Consider the following 15,996-nt stretch of genomic DNA (forward strand, 5'->3'; position numbering starts at 1 on the left):
AATACCCTCACAGTCACACCCAGAATAACGTTTGACCAAGTGTCTGAGCACCTTGTGGCCCAATCAAGTTGACACATAAAATTAATCATTACAAATGCACGAAAGTGTGAAAATAGAATTGAAATTATTGGAGTTTAAATGTAGAATAATATGAGAAAAAAAAACAAGAAATATAATGAGAATGAGGGTACAGTGGAAAATCTGTGAGTCACAGGCTTTAAAGACCACATTGAAGTTAGATAATAGTGACTTCTCATAGATCCTGGAACAAGAATTATGGGCATTATATTTGAGCCAAGATCGTTTTAGCACTTAAATCTAGATTGCATCACAATTTGGAGACACTGAAATTTTGAAACCAGTAAGCAAATAGCCCCACAAGTGTAGATTAGGATGAATTCTGTGGAAGTAGAAAGCAAACTCAAGACCATGAGCAGAGTAAAACAAAACAAAATCAACAGAGGTTAGTGAAAATGTAGTAGAGTGAGGAAAATAAAATGAGTTTGAATGTTAGTGTCATTGAGAGCAGTGAGAAATTAAGAGGAGATTAATTTGTGGGATCAAAGATGAGACATTTAAGATGACATGTAAAACTTAAAGGACCTTTTTATGCTCAACTTCCAAATAAAGTGTCATAAAATATTTTAAAATGCAGACATGATGGGTGTTAATATGCAAGGGGAACTTTTGTCTTTTAAACAGTTGTTACAGGGGCGCCTGGGTGGCTCAGTCGTTAAGCGTCTGCCTTCGGCTCAGGTCATGATCCCAGGGTCCTGGGATCGAGCCCTGCATCAGGCTCCCTGCTCAGCAGGAAGCCGCCTTCTCCCTCTCCCACTCCCCCTGCTTGTGTTCCTTATCTGCTGTTCTTTCTCTGTCAAATAAATAAATAAACAATCTTTAAACCATTGTTACAAGTATATTATTTTTTGTCTCCTTTGAAAAACAATATCAGAAAAAAACATGCTGTACCTGAGTTACTGTTGTGGTAAAATAATAATGTCTTGTAGCACAATGTTGTACTAAGTTGCTGTTACCATACCTTTATCCATATAGTTAAGAAAATTAAGTTTGTATACTCATTCTACTAGTGGTTGGTCTTAAAGTATTTTTGTGCTCCATTATTTCTTGCATATTTTATATCACAATTAAATATATACTACTTTCATTATAATAAAAAATTGTGAAATGCACCATTATTTCATGTTATTCTAATTACTACCAGAAATATTTAACTTGCAGCAGTGAGTAGTGAAGTAATTACAACTTCCATTTAGTTTCAAAGATTAAGAGATCGAGGGATTTCTTAGAATATAGAATCAATTATTTTAACACTGAAGTTATTAGGAATATTTTGTGATTTTGGTTTCCTGACTCTAGAATTGCTTTCACATTAAAGGCACCAATTCTGAGCTCAGCATTCTGTGGAACTGGACTGACAAGCCGCTAACCTGTTTTTTAAGCCTTTTAAGCTTTATATTGTTAAAGAGGAGTTTCCTTATTCTTTTCTGGTAGGCATGGACAAAAATTTCTAGAAGGAAGCCAGTGCGTAATACACACTTCTACTGTGTGATCACTGTAATTAGCTGATAAGATTGCTCGCCTTACTTTATAGAGAAGAGGTCAGAGTTTGGGAGAGGTAATTTTGGAGCATGAGGCACATCAAGGCAGATAGGTTTGAAGTAGCACAGTGATCATGTTCAGTCCTGAGGAATCACTTCTTGAAAGTCCGGGGCGTATTAGGAGAATTCTAGCAGCGCCCATGCTAGTCAGGACACAAAGTTAGGTGAAGGAAATTAGTGCCTCAGATAAATGAAAACTGAAGTTAAATTTTCCTGCGAATTATACCATGACATAAATTCCAGATCCCTACAGTAGTCGTCTACTGGTTTGCAAAGGTGTTTTAAAATGTCTAAGTCTCCTATGTCTTTATTTTCCATTTTCTATTTTTTCCTGGTTAATGTGTTTGTAAACTGACATTTTGAAGAGGATGATAAATACAGATGATTTATTGATATGTAGTATGGATAAGTGATTAATTGGGAAAACTTTTGGGATATATCCTTCTCCTGATCCTTTCTTAACATAGGTGAAATTACTTGTATCTGTATAATACTTTGTCAAATCCTCACCATCCTTTGTGAAAGAAAATACAAAGTTACTTGACAGGGCTGCCTCCTGGTACCCTGTATGTTCTCTATATACGTCCACACATTTAAATGCATACTGAGCCCATATTCTTCTCCACACTGATTGTGTGTATTTTATACTGTGATAGAAATGTTTTTATTTGAAAAAAACATGTGTACACATATTTCCCTGACACTCTTCCAGTTTTTAGAAAAATATGTTCAAATTTTTCCTGCTGAAAACTTTGTTTCTGAGTAGATACATCATCTTTTTAAAACCTTTCCCCCAAGATTTCTTTTTAAATGGCTCACAGTTAAATTTAAATTTCTATATTTAGGTAGAATTATGTTTATATACCAACCACCAGTATCCAGGAAATTCAGTGGTAAGGCTGACACATAGGGAGTTTATAGTCTATTTTGTAGTCTGTGTATTTAGACAAGGTTTGAAGCTTACTTAGCAAAATCGCTTAAACATTCGAGCAGAATTTCTCTAGTACAAATGCACTATTTGATTCCTTATAATTGTTAAGATAACAGTGTGTCACTTTTTAAAGATTAGTTCTCAGGAATATGTTAGATTTATTCCCTTCAAAGAAGAATGCATTTAGGAACAGCCTTTATATGTAAATATTTTTATAATACTGGATAGAGATGGTGTGGTGCAATCACCATGGTTTGATCAAATTTGGAAGAAGTTACGGGCACATATTTGTAGTGTTTTCTTCAGCATCTTTATTTTTTTCATCTGGACGTATTTTATGTTCCTTCCAACTAATCAAAATAAGAAACCAATTTTGCCTTTGCCAAAAAATAGAACTATCATTTTTCACATTCTTTTATTTTCCAGGTCATTTTCAAGTAAGATTGTGTTTCTAGGACTTCTGAATTCCAGAAAACTCTCAACTTTGTAGATATAAGGACCCAGATGAACATTTCAGGGGGAATCTAACTTTTCATGCAGTATGTTTTGTGTTGTGCATTCCAGATACAGTTAACTTTTTGTATGCATGTGATTAGTGTGGAAAGAAATTAATGCAGTCCAGTATTATGATTTATGGACTGAATCCTTTGCCCACTGAAGACTTGCCAAAACTAAAACTATTTTTTTTCCTTTGGATATTAGAAACAGCTACTGTTTTTGTTGATCTTTTAAAGTTCTGAATGGGCCTATTTCAAATCATACCAGCATGGGAGCTTAGATTAATAATATACTTATTCAACTAGTGATACTGAGTGAAACCATTGCTCACATGGATATGAGGATAAAATTTCATAAAATTATTTTCAGGTGCATTAATGCATTTCTGGAAGCTGCACATGATTTTTCTTTTGCATGAAAGAAATCAGGGATTTCTGTTTATTGTATCAGTTACAGGTGGGCTTATAAGTTAATTTAATTGCATTTTTTTACTTTAAAACATAAGACATTTCACTTTTAAAAGCAGTAATGTGATTGCCAGATTATTCCCAAAGGTTTTTAACTCTTAGTATATTTATCTCTCTTGAGACATCATGACTGTAGTATACTTAATTTAGATTATGGAGAGAAAAAAATCCTAAATTCTCTTTGTTATTAGTTACAGCAAGCCGCTGAAGTTTCTCAGCTTCGGGGAGCAAGGGTAATCTCCGCTGAAGACCTTCTGTTTTTGATGCGCAAAGATAAGGTAATATAAAACAATTTCCTTGTATTAACATGCCATGTTTGGTGCTTAATTACACTTATATAAGGAACTATATCCTTCTTATACAGCTTTCAAATTGGAATACTACTATTAAACTGATGTTTTAGTCTTCATAGTTTGCACAAAATGGTTTATTATAAGAGAATTGATTGTTTAACAAGGGCCAGGGCACTGATGTAGAACTAGGCCGCCAACGCATTCTCACTTTTTCTTCCCTATCTCTTTCAACATTTTCATTGCTACATAATATTCACTACGTATCAATTGTGTGCTTTGTTGGAATATGTGAGATAGAACTGAGTGGCATATTTATTTTTCTTCTAATTTTACACAAGATTACAGGCTTTCCCAGGGTTTGTTTCAAGGTTTATTCTGTGACACTGAATTATAAGAAAACAATCAATCAATCAAGGTGAGTCTTCCAGTGGCATCAATAAAATAATGTCTAGAGTTTTTATGGTAAAGGTCTACCTTTCTTACTCTTTGAATTCTGGTAATTAAAATATTTAAGCTGGTATTTACCTGTCTAATTTTGTCCTAACTATCTCCCATGAGTAGTTAGTTGAAAATATTTTATAATGTTTTACATATTTTTAATAACAGTGTCATCGAAAAGTTACATGTACAAAAACTAGTGGAGTAACCACCTTGTGTTATGTATGGTAGCTGCTATCCCCAGTGAGCAGGCAGTGTTTGGTTTCTGATGGTCCATCTTTCACTTCTTCATTGTTTTTCCCTGGCCTTTTCATTACACGTACCCATTCCTCTTCCACCATTTTTGTATGCTCGTGGCTGGGTTTTTTTGTAGTTTATTTTTTTTTTGGTTTTTTGTTTTTTTGTTTTTACCAGAAGACATCCCATTAACCTTTTGGAGAACCTTGTTAACACCCTTTCCAATATCCAGTTACTTTTTATCTGTGAAATCTTTTAATTCTGATTGAAGGTTGACTAAACTTAGATCAAGTATTTTCTGTCTTCCTCATAGAGTAAGATTCAGAAACCTACAAACCACACCATGACTAGTCTACCATTAAATTATATAAATTCTAATTAACTCTTTGATCTTATGAGGACTATAAAGGAAGAGAAAAGAAGTGTCTTCACTATCAAGAAGCTATAATCTGGCTTAGGAAATCTGTATGATTTAGTTAAAGAAGCAGGATTTCCGAAGTTGTGTGATTAGACAAGAGGTGGAAAGATTTGTTGAAGTGGAGGTGTCTGAGACTCATGCAGTTGTATGTAGAATGGACCAAATGCAAAGGAACTAGCCAAGATGCTGGTTCAGTAATCGAGGCAAAATGTGATGAGCATGATGGCTCTGGAAGTGGATAGGAAAGCAGATTTCAGGGAGACAGCAAAGAGTACAAATACACAGGATTTGGTGACTTCATTATACTCGGAGGACCAAGAAGTAATAGGCACTGGGCAGCAGTAGTGCTGTGAGGAAGGAGCTTGCCTTTGACAGAAATGAGGACCTGGAGCCAAGGTCCTTCGTGAAGGCCCCTGGAGAACAGTGGAGTTAGTATTAGTACTTTACAGAATATGTCCAATCAAGTTCTCTTTTTCATGACAGAGGTAAAGAGGCTAGCACAAAAAACAGTCCACATTGACACTTTCTCCTGCCTTTTGGGAAAGTCAACATTTAAAATCACGGTGAAACTCTAGGAACATACACTAATTGACAGGGCCCCTCTACTGCCCAGAAGGACTCTTAACCAGAATCCTTTCATCAACTGAGAACATAGCTGTAATATAGCTGCCAGAGTTCTCATCTTTCTTTTCAAAATAATAATTGTATTTATCTGCTGACATGTTCCAAACAAAAGTAAAGTAGTTTACATAGGTTTAACATAAGACAAAGTAAAATCTTAAGTTTTGAATACAATCAGAGCAAAGAGAAAAGAAGGGGAGCAGAAGAACTATTTATAGGTGCATGTTTTTTCTCTTCCTAATTCCATTTTATATTCAAGCAGTATTTATTTACTGTCTACTATCTTGCTCTAGGTACCTTCACTCATTCTTTCATTTATTCATCCCAGTGGTCCTATATGGTAGGCACTTTACTTAAAATTGTAAATAAAGAAACTGAAGTCCAAAGCTTATGTTCTACTTCTGGCCCTGCTAACCTCTAGTTGTAACCTGTTTCCCTGTATATAAAAAGGAGATGATTATATTTGTCTGTATTTCAGTGTTGATCAAATAAGATGCGTGTAAAAGAGCTTTGTAAAATGCACTATATTTCAGCCGTAATTCGGAACCTTAAACCTGAAGGTCAGGAACCAAGCACACAACATATTACAAAGTATTATCAGTTACCTTTTAAGTTAAGCAGTATTATGGTCTTCTAATAAACTTAAAGAAAACCATCAAGACCCAACTATCATTCATCCGCTTTGAGTCTCATTAAAACATATTTCTCAGATTATAGAATGTTTTTCAGAAGTATAAAACATAAACCAAATAAAATAAATAAGATCTAAATTAAAAAAAGAAAAAATTTTTTTCCAGAGAATAAAAAACAATGAAAAGGAGAGTTGCTTGGCTTTTTAAAGCAGTTGTTACAAAATCCTTGTCTAGATGTTTATAAATCACTATAGCTATCTTAGTATGGAGAGTGTGATACTTATCACAATCTTCAGGAAGAATTTAAAACTTTTTTAAGACCAAAAAAAGAAAAAGCAATTACTGTAATTCTGGAGCATTTTGGATACTTACAAATGAAAAGTGCTTTTTAAAATGCTTGTATTTTAGCTTTTATGTTTAATATGATGACATCTTTTATTCCATAGTATTATGCTAAGAATTGCTGTATTTTTCGCAGTGATCCTAGAATACAAGTTTATTAAATTTAGTTATCATAGTATTCTATAATCAGTAAAGTGAATGTAATGTATAAGATTTCTTATTTCATTTTTTTAACAGAAAAAGCTTAGAAGACTCCTAAAGTACATGTTTTTCCGAGACTACAAATCCAAGATTGTCAAGGGCATAGATGAGGATGACCTTCTGGAAGGTAACCTAAAAAAAAAAAACAAAACACTAAACTGAGAGCAATGTGACATGTACGTGCTGGGTGACACACTGATACAATGTCATTGTGGACTTTCCCATCACAGAAGAATATATGTGCTACTGTTAAATAATGTAGCTCAGAAATTATCCAAATATATATTTAGTTGGCAGCTAAATCTTGTGATTTTCTATTTACATGGCTTCGTAGTAATCTGCTGTGTCAGTTCTTTTAATCATATGGCCTGTTTTATATCAGAATGTCATGAAACTGAGAAAATCATGTTGATTCAAAACATAATTAATCTTAGCAAGCATAATTTTTCTGTCGTGGGCGTAGGAAGCCAGAACTGTTAACAATATATCTCTGAAATTGACATATGGGTTTTTCTTAATTTATTATAGAAAGTATCTGATATGCAGTGTTATGTAAAGTCACCTCATTTTGGTGTGTTATTACTATGCTGTTTGAAATCTTACCAACAGCCTAACACAGAGTAGAAAATTTTCTTTATCTGATTTTCCAACTCAGTTCCCCATTTCAGAATATTTAGAAAAAAATATTAATGTTGCAGAATCAAGCAGTGCTAAGCTGAAAGCAGAAACATACTAAACAATACTTACTGAGTCAAAATAAATATGTGTGTTTTAGAATAACTCATATATTTTGCATTGAATATAGTCACTGCATAGTGGGTATCCATTGCTAATAAAGACATTGATAAATAAACAAACTCTACTGGATTAAGAACTTCAGAAAACTGCTCAAAACCAACTGAAGAGTTAACAAATTTTAGAAGTAAATTTTGATTTACTGTCAGCAAATAAGCAAGTGTAATAACCATGCAAAAAAGAGAGAAAGAAAGAAAGAAAAGATATTCATATCAAATGTTTAATCAGTGTTGCCTATTTAATATGTCTGCAATTCTCATAGAATTTAATTTCTGAAAAATAGTTCTCCAGATGAATTTAAATGCTTCCTTATTTGAAGAGCATAAAGAATACAGACCTGAATTCCAGTCAGTCCCAATTGTCTGCTTTCTCTCTATGTGAACTTGAGGATCAGTTTTCTCGTAAGTCAAAAATTATACCACTCATGGTGGAGTTCTTATGAGAGTTTAACATAATGTATGAAAATAACCTGATACATCCCTGACATTGAATAAATGATAGCTTTTAATACCAAACTCAGAACACCAAGAAGCTCGGAGTGGTGAGACTAGTATTCAGTTGTACTAACACTATCCTATCAGTCTGATGCCTTCTCCTCCTTATTTATTTCAGATCTCATCTCTTTATTTTCATTTAAATTATCTAGTTTTTTGTGTCATATAAAGTTTTAAAATAGTTGATATAACTTGTAAGATAAAGTACTCCAGTAAAATATATCTAATACTGAGGTGGGACTTTGGAGAATGGCCATATGAGGATAGACTCTTTCCCCAGTGAAACACATTTTACTGGTGACAACTTTAAAAAGTAATGGCTTAAAGTCTCTAGAAGTTCTCCTAAGTGTATATAGCAAATGGAGAAGTACATATTTAAGAAAATCCAAATCTCATTAATAACAGTGAGAGTCTGTTTGATTTGAGCCATGACCTGCTCCCATTACCCCTCTTCTTCCCTCGTGGCACCTCAGCTCAGTATGGTAGAAGCTTTACTCTGGGCAAGTGTTTCCAAGAACATTGGACACCTGATTCTTCAGCTACCAGTCCAGGGCAATAGTTTCCCCTCAGGAGGTTGGCATCTCTCATCTCCTCTGGCTTCATGTTGCAGAAGCTCTATTCCATGCAGGCACAGTTAAAAGGACTGGAGCTTCCACTCATTCTCTGTTCATAGGAAAGCTCTACCCCAGCCATGGTAGGCCAAGAATACTGGGCCCTGATTGCCCCACCCTAGCTTGCTCATGGGGAAAAAAGTTCCACACCAGAAGGGACAAGCCTAGAAGACAGTGGACTACCATCCCTGCCTGGCTCTTCACTCACAGATCTAGGAGTCTTTCTAGGAAAAGCCAACTGCTATTTCTACTCTCAGCTCCAGTACAGTGATGCAGAGGTTTAGCCCAGAGGGAGAGGCAGACTTTGATAACAGAGAGTTCTGCAGCTTTTTCTATGAGGACTGACTTTTTAGAACAGAGCATGTGGAAGTTCATACCTAAGGGTGGTATAGAAAACTATGGAAATCCTGATGGTTAGTAATTAAGAGGAAGCTGGAAGCTGTGTGATATGAGTAACAACAAACAAAACAGTGTGTCAGCTAAAGGTTTAACAGAGGAAACAAATGGAAGAGACAGCTAAGAAGAGTCTTTCTGGGGTCAGAGCAAAATGTAAAGGCTGGCAATATATGGACTCTGCAAAGGGGCCTGACATTATTCAGACCAATCTGTGGAAAATGCCCAAGAGTATTATCAAAAACAGTAGAGCAATCAGCCAGAAGTCAGTGGAAGCTAAAAGCTGTATGTGAGACCCATAGAATTAAACCAGCCAGAAACTTAATAGAGATCAGGGAAAGTGACAGCCAAAGAGAACCGACTAACACCACAGTCATCCCTGGTGATTGAGGAGACCAGTTGCATGCTCACAGTTATGCTGTCTGGGGAACAACTTCTGAGGCCACATGCTGTGAGGGAAAAAGATTTTATTGAACCAGTCAAGCCAAATCACTAAACAAACAACCAAACAAGCAAACAATGACAACAGGCCCCAGGAAGAAGAGGGAATTATTATTTAGAGTTGCTATAAGATAAAATGTCCATTTTCAACAACAGTAACCACTAAATACTAGACAAGCAAAAAAATAGGAATGTGTAATCCATAAAAAGGGAACAAAAAGCTGACAACACAAACTGCCTTTGAGGGAGCCCAGATGTTGGACTTAGCACTCAAAAACTTCAAAGTAGCCATCATCAATGTGTTCAAAGAACAAAGGAAACCATTTTTAAGGAACAAAAGGAAGGTATGATTACAGTGTCTCACAAAATAGAAAATATCAATTAAGAGAAATTAAGGCATACACTTGTCATGATGAGCACTGGCTGTTGTGTGGAAATGTTGAATCACTATACTGTATACCTGAAACTAATATTATACTGAATGTTAACTAACTGAAATTTAAATAAAAATTTTAAAAATGATTAAAATAAAGATACAGGGGCGCCTGGGTGGCTCAGTTGGTTAAGCGACTGCCTTCGGCTCAGGTCATGATCCTGGAGTCCCTGGATCGAGTCCCGCATCGAGCTCTCTGCTCAGCAGGGAGTCTGCTTCTCCCTCTGACCCTCCCCCCTCTCATGTGCTCTCTCTCATTCTCTCTCTCTCAAATAAATAAATAAAAATCTTTAAAAAAAATAAAATAAAATAAAGATACAAATCATAAAAAAGAAACAAATGCAAATTCTGGAGTTGGAAAGCACAATGACTAAGATGAAAAATTCAGTGAAGAGGCTCAAAAGTAGCTTTAAAGTGAGAAGAAAGAATCAGTGGACTTGAAGACTGTTAATGATTATGCAGTCTGAAAAACAAAGAGAAAAAAGAATGAAGAAAAATTAACAGAGAAATTTGAGGCATCCTGATATGAGCCAACGTGTACACAATGGGACTACCAGAAGGAAAGAAAAAGATAAAAAGGAGCAGAAAAAATCTTCAAACAGATAGTGATTGAAACTTCTCAACTTTGATGAAAATCATTACATCCAAGCAGCTAAAGGGGCTCCAATTAGGATAATCACATAGAGATCCACATTCACACATATTCTTCTAGAAATGTAGGAAGACTAAGACAAAGAGAAAATCACAAAAGCTGCAAGAGAAAAGCACCTCATCACATACAATCGAACTCCAGAAGTATTAACAGCTGATTTCTCATTAACAATATAGATCAAAAAAAAAAAAAAAACCCACCAATATAGGTCAGATAGCAGTGGAATGACATATTCAAATTTCTGAAAGAAAAAACTGTTAACCAAGAAACATACCCAGCAAAACTATCTTTTAAAAGTGAAGGCAAAATAAAATATATTCCCAGATAAACAAAAACTGGGTGAATTTCTTGGTAGCAAATCCACATAAAAAAATATGAAAGTAAGTTCTTCAGGCTCAAGCAAGTGGCACCAGACAATAATTTGATTCCATACACACACACACACACACACATACACACACACACAAGTACCTGTAAAGGTAATTATGTAAGTAAAACATAAAGAGACAATATAATTGCACATTTTTTCCTTTCTTCCTCTTAACTGATTTAAAAAAACTATGAAACAATATATATAATTGTAATGTCAAGTCTGTAACATGTAGATATATGTAGATACATACATGTAGATATATATTACAATATATTTGACAGTAACAACATAAGTGAGGCAAGTGGTAACAAAGCTGTATTGGAGGAAGGAGTGACACAGGATGGCTGCTCAAATTGCAGAAAGAAATGAAAAGAAGCAGAAATGGTAAATACAATGGTTAATATAACCAATTCTATAAATATCTACTTTCTATCCTATGAAAACACAAGCTACTGAAACTGAATCTAGAAGAAACAGAAAATATGAGTAGATCTATGGCAAGTAAATTATTTAAATTAGTACTTTTAAGACTTCCCCAAGGAAAAACCCAGGCCTAAATGACCTTATGATGAATTCTACCAAATGTTTAAAGAACAATTAACACCAGTCCTTTCCCAGCTCATTCTACAAGGCCAGTATTATTCTGATATGAAAACCAGACTAAGATATCACACAAAATGAAAACTAAAGACTAATACATTGCTTTTCTGTATTCCCGATGCTGTACGTTCCATCTCCATGACTTACTTGTTTTGTAACTGGAAGTTTCTACCTCTTAAACTCCTTTATTTATTTCACCCATTTCCTCACCCCACCTCCCCCTTGGCAACCACCTGTTTGTTCTCTGTATTTAAGAGTCTGTTTTTTCATTTGCCTTTTTTTCTTTGTTTCTTAAATTCTACATATGAGTGAAATCATGAGATTGTCTTTCTCTTTCTGAAGTACTTCAGTTAGCATTATACCCTCTGGGTCCATACATTTTGTTACAAATTGCAAGATCTCATTTTTTGTGTGTATGGGCTGAGTAATATTCCATTATGTGTGTGTGTGTTTACATCTTCTTTATCCATTCATCTATTGATGGACACTTTGGTTGTTTCCATAGTTTGATTATTATAAATAATGCTGCAATAAACAAAGAGGTGTATTTGTCTTTTTGAATTAGTGTTTTTATTTTCTTTGGGTAAATACCTAGTAGTAGAACTACTGGATCATATGGTAATTCTACTTTCAGTTTTTTGAAGAACCGCCATACCATCTTCCATAGTGGCTATATCAGTTTACATTCCTACCAACAATGCACGAGGGTTTCTTTTTTCTCCACATCTCACCAACATTGTTATTTCTTGCCCTTTTTAAATCTGGCCATTCTCACAGGTGTAAGGTGATCTCTCATTGTGGTTTTGATTTGCATTTTCCTGATTTGTGATGTTGAGCATCTTTTCACATGTCTGTTGGCCACCCGTATATCTTCTTTGAAAAATATCTATTCAGGTCCTTTGCCCATTTTTAATCAGATTATTTTGGGGTTTTTGTTATTGAATTGTATAAGTTCTTTGTATATTTTGGATATTAACCCCTTAGCAGATACATCATTTACAAATATCTTTTCCCATTCAGTAGGATGCTGTAGTGTCTTTTTAAATATAGATGTGAAAATCCCTAACAGAATATGTAGTAAACCAAATCCAGCAACATTTAAAAAGGATTATACACCATGACCAAATGGGGTTTATCCCAGGAATGGAAGATTGGTTTAAATTAAAAAACAATTTGTGTAATACATCGTATTGTGGAATAAAGGTCATAAATCACATGATCATCTCAATAAATGTAGGCAAATCATTAGAAAAAAAATTCAAAAGTCTTTCATGAGAGGAACACTCAAAAAACTGAGAAGGGAACTTTCTCAACTTGATTAATTAAGTTCATTGCTATGAATGGAATGTTTGTGTCCCGCCAGAATTGATTGTTATGTTGCAGCCCAATCTGCAATGTGATGGTATTTTGAGGTAGAGCCTTTGGAAAGCAATTACGACGCCATGAGGGAGGGGCCTTCATGAATGGGATTAGTGCCCTTCTAAGAAGAGACACAGGAGAGTTTGTTTTTGCTCTCGGCCATGTGAGGATAGGAGAAGACAGTCCATCTGCAAACCAGGAAGCAGTCATCAGATACCAGGTCTACCAGCACCTGATCTTGGACTTTCCAGCCTCTAGAACTGTGAGAAATAAATATTTGTTTTTAAGCCATCCAGTCTGTGATATATTTATATATTTATTATGGTCTATGCTATAAATAGACCCAAGACAGCCATCTGTGGAAAACCCACAGCTAACATCATACTCAATGGTGAAAGATTGGATGCTTTCACCCTAAGATATTTGGGTTTTCTTTATTTGGTATCTGCCCATGTATTTTATCACTTTAAAAAATAATCTAGTTCTTGGGCACCTGGGTGGCTCAGTTGGTTAAGCGACTGCGTTCGGCTAAGGTCATGATCCTGGAGTCCCAGGATCGAGTCCTTCACGGGCTCCCTGCTCAGCAGGAGTCTCCTTCTCCCTCTGACCCTCCCCCCTCTCATGCGCTCTCTCTCTCTCTCTCATTCTTTCTCTCAAATAAATAAAATATTTAAAAAAAATAAAAAATAATCTAGTTCTTTCTCCCTAATCCACACTGATATTAATGCATTAAACTATTAATTACCTATTGCAATATTAAACTCCTTCTTGACCTTTGGCAATAACTTTTTAAAAGTTATGTTTTGCTTTTAGATAAGCATGATAGTTTTACCTCTTAAGAGAAAAAGTGTGAGATCTTGTCCCTTTAGTCTTCAAATATATTGCCACAATAAAATACATAATATTCTTTCCTTTTAATATCACATCTCAATCTTTATGCTATTTATTTATGTCTTTGTTTTTATTTATTTTCTTAATTAGCCTTGCTATAGCAGGATTCTTTTTCTAAATCTGAAAGGACTCTTTTTTGTAAGGAATTTTAACAGTCCATTCACACTTACTATGTTAATTGACAATTTGGTTTTTTATCCTCTCAACCTTATAAATGATTTAATTCTGCATGGCTTATGCTTTTGTTTTGGATGCAAAGATTCTCCCTTTAAAGATTATTTCGAGAGAACTCCAATTCTGAATTTCACATGCAGTATTCAATACATGTAGTGATTGGTGTTGATATAAACCTACTAAGCACATTTTTTTCCTTCCCTTATGTTCACAAAGACAAACTGAGTGGCAGCAATAATGCAAACAAAAGACAGAAAATCGCCCAAGACTTTCTCAGCTCTATTGACCAAACAGGAGAACTCCTGGCAATGTTTGAAGATGATGAGATTGATGAAGTTAAACAAGAAAGAATGGAGGTACAGTATACTCTTCCCTTCTTACAGTAATAGAATACCCATTGCAGTGCTTATGCTATTGGGTTCTATTCTTATGTTCTTTAATTGTTATCTGAATTGCCCAGAACAGTGTGTTTGCATGTCTGAAAGTAGCATGGTGCAGCAGAGTCTCCCTCTAAGGGTGTCGTACTCTGCCTTCAGACAAGACTTTGGAAGACAACTTCAGTGCTCTGTTTCTCTCTTTCCTCCTCTAAATATGAGTAGATTTCCCTAAGCTTCTTGCTAAGCCTAACTTTTACTGATATTATTTTATTTCAAACTTATTTTTTGTTCCAAATCATCTAGTTATCTTTGTGGGCAAAGGTAATTTTCCTGCTTTCGTGTTGGCATATAGCATGAAGAGCTGTCTTTCAGGCTATGAATAGACTCGCTAGCTAAGGTAGTATCCAGGGCAATTACGTGCTTATAGCCCTGTAACACAAAGTTAGTCCCGTGTGTTTGGGTTCCCTGGATATGTTTTCACAACACATATGAAAATTCTGCTCCTTCTATTTGCCTAAGCTATCTATTCATAAAATTATTGTTTCCTTAAATATTCAAAAATGAAAATGACTGATTTTATTTGAGTGCCTTCCAAAATACAAAGCATTATTCTTATCACCCTTCTTATTATTATACTTTTACATGTAAAAAAAATCTTCATTTTCCCCTTCTCTTTAAATTGGGCAAGAGAAGTAATTCCAAAAATCCAAAAGACCATGCTAATAATCTTTATGCATGCTAAAAATATAATTATTTCATGTTAAATTCTGGAGGAAGTCCAATAGACATACATGCTTTATAAGCTTTAACAACCTTCTTTAAAGAATTAGTATGCTTAGATCATGAACTGTGATCTAAAGGCAATGTTCTCTTTAGGTATCAATTACTTTAAAAATGTGTGGTTATCTTGGTTTGGGGCAACTGCAAATGGTTTTAGTTCAACTTCGCCGTGGGCCAAAATCATGCTCAGTTGTCCAAAGCAGATGATAAACATATATTTCTGATTTCATTATGGCCTAAACAGGATATGATTGTTTAGTGGCATGGTTTCACTTACGATGCATTATACACAGAGCAAATATTGTTTATGCTTTTTTAAAAAAACATTTTTATATTACACTAATGGGCATTAAGAAAGATTCACTAAGAAAGGACTCTGCGTGAAACATTAATAAAATAGAACAAGTAGCTTCTCAGTTTTGATGGGAAAATCTCTGTCAACCAAGCCCACTGCCTGGAAGGGCATTCCATAATCAAGGAGAAGAGAAGAAATGGAGCATGTTGTAACACTAAGCTCATAATAGCAGGCTACTGTAGGCTTGGAAAAATGATGAGTCAGTAAGGTGCAAGTTAAAGTCAATAAAGTAACCGGAAAGGCAGACGAGGAAGGGCGTGGGAACTGATGTAGTTTATCTACCTCTTCTCTGTAGTTACCTATTACATAGTGGTAACCAGGATAATAAAATATCAATAGTTGGTGAAAATGGTTACAACGCAAGTCAGCTTCATCTATGTAATAAAAATCAGATTGGCAGGTCTTTAAGCTTTCTATCATAACTAAAATCTTCTCTAACCAAGATAACAAAGAGCAGTTTTGAGATTCTACTCATCCAAATAACAGAGTTTAACTGAATAAAAAGTGCTGAACTTATAGACATAACTGCAGACAGTAGAAAGTGGAACCGTTAACAGCATCGGCCTTGCCT

At 34.9% G+C, this 15,996-nt stretch overlaps 1 protein-coding gene across 1 annotated transcript; it reads left to right on the forward strand.

The window, feature by feature from the left end:
* Window positions 1-3,692: 3,692 nt before the first annotated feature.
* LOC145723004 (transcription initiation protein SPT3 homolog) lies at window positions 3,693-14,719 on the forward strand. Its single transcript, XM_081828368.1, has 3 exons — window positions 3,693-3,793; window positions 6,734-6,824; window positions 14,130-14,719. The coding sequence occupies exons 1-3, from the start codon at window positions 3,779-3,781 to the stop codon at window positions 14,297-14,299; spliced, it is 276 nt and encodes a 91-aa protein (XP_081684494.1). The 5' UTR covers window positions 3,693-3,778; the 3' UTR covers window positions 14,300-14,719.
* The last annotated feature ends 1,277 nt before the right edge of the window (window positions 14,720-15,996 follow it).

The sequence above is a fragment of the Leptonychotes weddellii genome, chromosome 8 (genome assembly GCF_054177405.1).
Source record: "Leptonychotes weddellii isolate Sample4059 chromosome 8, ASM5417740v2, whole genome shotgun sequence".
NCBI lineage: Eukaryota > Metazoa > Chordata > Mammalia > Carnivora > Phocidae > Leptonychotes > Leptonychotes weddellii.